At 59.1% G+C, this 3,718-nt stretch overlaps 1 protein-coding gene across 1 annotated transcript in view; it reads right to left on the reverse strand.

Moving 5' to 3' along the window:
- The window catches only part of SYNGAP1 (synaptic Ras GTPase activating protein 1), a 23,534-nt gene that overhangs the window by 5,327 nt on the left and 14,489 nt on the right, over window positions 1–3,718 (reverse strand). The window contains exons 14-17 of the mRNA XM_015567461.1: window positions 3,578–3,715; window positions 3,036–3,209; window positions 1,243–1,454; window positions 213–303 (exon numbers count right to left, since the gene is read on the reverse strand). Coding sequence (XP_015422947.1) covers window positions 213–303; window positions 1,243–1,454; window positions 3,036–3,209; window positions 3,578–3,715 — 615 coding nt within the window. The remainder of the gene's footprint in view (window positions 1–212; window positions 304–1,242; window positions 1,455–3,035; window positions 3,210–3,577; window positions 3,716–3,718) is intronic.

The raw sequence follows: 3,718 nt of genomic DNA on the forward strand, positions 1-3,718 counted from the left end.
GGGGCTGACACGGCCAGGAGTGACAGAGGCACAGACGATGGGATGAAGATGGGGTCACTGAGGGGCTGCTGGGGGCAGCCAGTGGACACACGGAGGACAATGGGAGAGACAGACGTCAATGGGGCTGGGGTGCTGGTGCAGTGAGAGCACGAAGGACCGTGGGATGGATGGGGATGGGACACGGAGAAGATAAATGACATTGTAATTTCCACCTGAGCGTCGAGCAGCCTCTTCTTGGGCTCGGGCAGCGGCTCAGCCATGGTGGGGTGGTCCCGGCGCAGCTCCTCCTCCACCAGCATCAGCCTGAAGGGACGGGCTTCAGTGGGGTTAGTGGCGGGCACTACCTGCCCAGGGAACTCCTGACCCGGGCGCCATGCAGCTCTCGAGCACCCTCCGCCCCTGCCCCAGAATCCCTCCACTGTCCGCTACTCACCCTCCCCTCAGGGATCCTCACATCCCCCTAAGGACAGCTTTCTGAGCATCTACCATCCACATACGCCAGGCCGTCCGCTCCCATTCAGGGCACCGCCCTCCCAGGCCCCCGGTGGCTGAAGATCTGGCTCTCATGTCCCCCATTCCACCTCCTGTGTAGCCCCTGATGCCCCTCACCCAAGAGGTCCTCTACAATCATTGTTATCCCAGCATCTCTCTGTCTTTGGTAAAGACCCTCAAGGTGAGTTCTCATAACGGACAGCAATTAGAGCAGTGGTTTTCAAAAGTTTCCAATGAAGCCTCGTTCTTCTAATTAATGTTACTCAAAAACACTTTAAGAATGAATCAAAATGGAGCCGGCTCTGAATGGAGTGAGGCCCGGGTCCCTCCCAGTTCTAGGATAACTGAGCCCCGTGCTGGGACACCTCCGCTGGAGCCCAGGGCTGCACAGAGCAGCTAGGAATGTGCAGACTTTATAAAAGGGGCATCCTTTTTCACCGAACACCCTTCCAAGCCTGGGCCCAGGACGGGATGGTCAGCGGCTGCTCTGGACAAGGATCCCTGACTGGGTCTGAGGTGAACAGCATGGCCTGGGTTGAAAGTCACACAGTGGCGGTTGGACAGTAACAGGCACACGTTCCGAGGGCTTCAGAAGGTCCTCCACCGGGGACTGACTACACTAAGCAAGGGGTTTCTCCCCTCTGGAGGGTGAGTGTAGGTTGGGCTTTCCTCACAGTGTCCAGAGTTGGGGTCGGGGCTCTCTTCAACCTCAAGCTCTCCCTTGCTACCCCTCCCCGGGCCGCCCCTCACCTGCCAATGATGCTCTTGATCTGCGAATCCTTCTCCACCTGCTGCTGCCTCAGCCTCTTCTCGCTCTGCTCCAGCCGGGCCTGATACTGCATCAGGATTTTGCTGGTCTGCTCTTCCTGGGACAGCAGCCTCCGCTCATACTCCTCCAGCTTCCGGTTGGACATGTGCAGCCGCTCCTTCAGGGAGTGGATCTCCTCCTCGTACTCCTTCACCTGCCCGCCGGGCACACGACCCCGCACTGTGAGAGGCGCCCTGCCCTCACCTGCCCCCCCGCCCCAGCCCTGCCTGCCAAGAACAGCTGCTGCCAGGGTGAGGATGACGTCCCAACCACCTCCTCCAGCCCTTTCCCTGGCGTCTGATCGTACGTACACACCCACTTTTTTGAAGACCCCACCAGGGAGCTGAAGATCCCTTACGATGGAGCATGGTCACAGACCCCACACCCTGAGGGGTATATACATGCCCTCACATGTGCAACTGGACACATGAGGCCCCACTCAGGAACCTACACAGACTCACGGACACAACCAGAATTTAAAGCTAAGGGGACTCCTCAGCCTTACCCCAGGCCACAGAGCCTGGGGAAGACCGGGAAGGAGAGACACTGGCTGGGGAGAGGAAGGCTGCACCCTGGGGCAGAGGTCTGGGCCTCAGGGGAGTCCGGGCTGAGAAGCTCCGAATGCCTCTCTGCTGATAATGAAGTGGGATTCCGAGGCTGGAAGGGCTCAGAAGAGTCATTCTGTCTGCCCTACCGGCTCTAAAGCCTGGAGCTGTGCTGTCCAATACAGTAACTACTAACCACGCGCAGCTACTGAAAAATTAAATAAAAATTAAAACATCATTTCCCAACTGCACCAGCCATGTGGCCCATGGCCACCATATTGGACAGTGGGGACCACAGAACCTTCCACCACCACAGAAAACTCTACTGGACAGTTCCAGGCGAGAGAGAGCCTCCTCCACAGGCTCCTCACCCGAACCGCCAACAGAAACACTGATCTGAGAGACGGTCCTCTCGTCCTCCGAAGAGCGCACACAGCAGGCGTCCTGGGTGAGGAGGGATGCTCACCCCCTGCCAGCAGGGCCATTCTCTCCTGGGGCTTGCTAACCAAGTCCACCCAAGTCGGTCCCAACATTTCCTCCGTCAAACCCCAATTCCCCCAAGAAACCTCTCTCTACTCCCCAAGTTGGAGCCATGCACTCTCTCCTTATCGCCTAACCCTGCAGCCACGCTCTCCTTCAAGGTTCTTGGAGCAATGGCTTCACCAGGGAGCGTGCTGCTAAGCCACTGTGTGCTGAGCTCTGGCTGTCTTTTGCTCTGGGCCACCGCCAGGTGGGAGTCTGGATGGCCTTTTCCCACATGGGCCGATACACACTACTGTACACCACCAACCCTCTGCCACCTCTGCCCATGGGGCAGTGACTGGGCAAAGCGGCCGTCGCTTATAGTGCATATCACCCCTCTACCCCGCCCAACTGACCAGCTGGCTGCTAGTAAAGTGACTTTCCCAATCCTGAGCGGCCACAGGAGCCCGGACTATGTTCTCCCGGGGAAGAGCATGGGGGGCGCCTGCCAGAGCCTGTTCCTCCCAGACGGGCTATGATGTGTATAACCCACAAAACAGTAGGCACTGAATTCTCAACAGAGAATTTTATCTGCTCTCCCCTAACAGACCGAAGGCTTCTCAAGACAGGGGGTCAAGTCTTTTCCTTTCCTTCCCACCATAACTACCTGATCCTGGCTGTTGCCCTCGGCAATGCCAAGGGCAGGGCAGGGCTTGGGGCTGGCGTACCCTGTCCAGTCGACTCTCATCCATCGACTTGGAGTACTCCTTGAGCTTGTACTCCTCCCGCTCGATGTGGGCACTCTCGATGTCAGCCGACAGGTGAGGCATGTTGGAGACCCAGGCCACCGTCCGCTCAGAGGCTGGCATTGTGGGGTTCAGCGTGGATGGCGTCTGAGAATGCTGGGACAGGGCAGGTGGGGCACAGAGAGGGAGGGTGGGAGAAGGCAGGGTGCATTTAGAGAGAGCACTGCCAGGAGACGGGCCCCAGCCCTGTTCCCCTGCTCGAGCTCTGACCACCTGTGAATGCTAGGCAAGCTCTCGCGCCTCCCGGGTGCGAGCTCCCTGCGGGCAGGGCCCTTTGTCTGCCGCTCACTGCCAAGTCACAGCGCCCAGAGCAGCACACGGCACACAGCAGGCTCTCCCACACACTTGTGTCACGAGTGGAAGGAGGTGAGAAAATTGCAAGTTCAGACCACAAACTCTAATCTACCTCTACCTCCCCCACCCGTTTCCTTCTTCCCCCCTGCCTTCCTCCCAGCCTCACCTACCTGCTTGGTGATGGAGGGCTTGAGCCCCCCACCCCCTCCGCCACCGCTGCCCCCGCTGCCCCCAATGCTGCCCTCCTTGCTGAGGCTCTGTTGCCGTGGACGGGCAGGGCCGTAGCTCGGCTCCGGCGACTGCGGCGACTG

Source organism: Myotis davidii, unplaced genomic scaffold (assembly GCF_000327345.1).
Source record: "Myotis davidii unplaced genomic scaffold, ASM32734v1 scaffold4, whole genome shotgun sequence".
In the NCBI taxonomy this organism is placed as follows: domain Eukaryota; kingdom Metazoa; phylum Chordata; class Mammalia; order Chiroptera; family Vespertilionidae; genus Myotis; species Myotis davidii.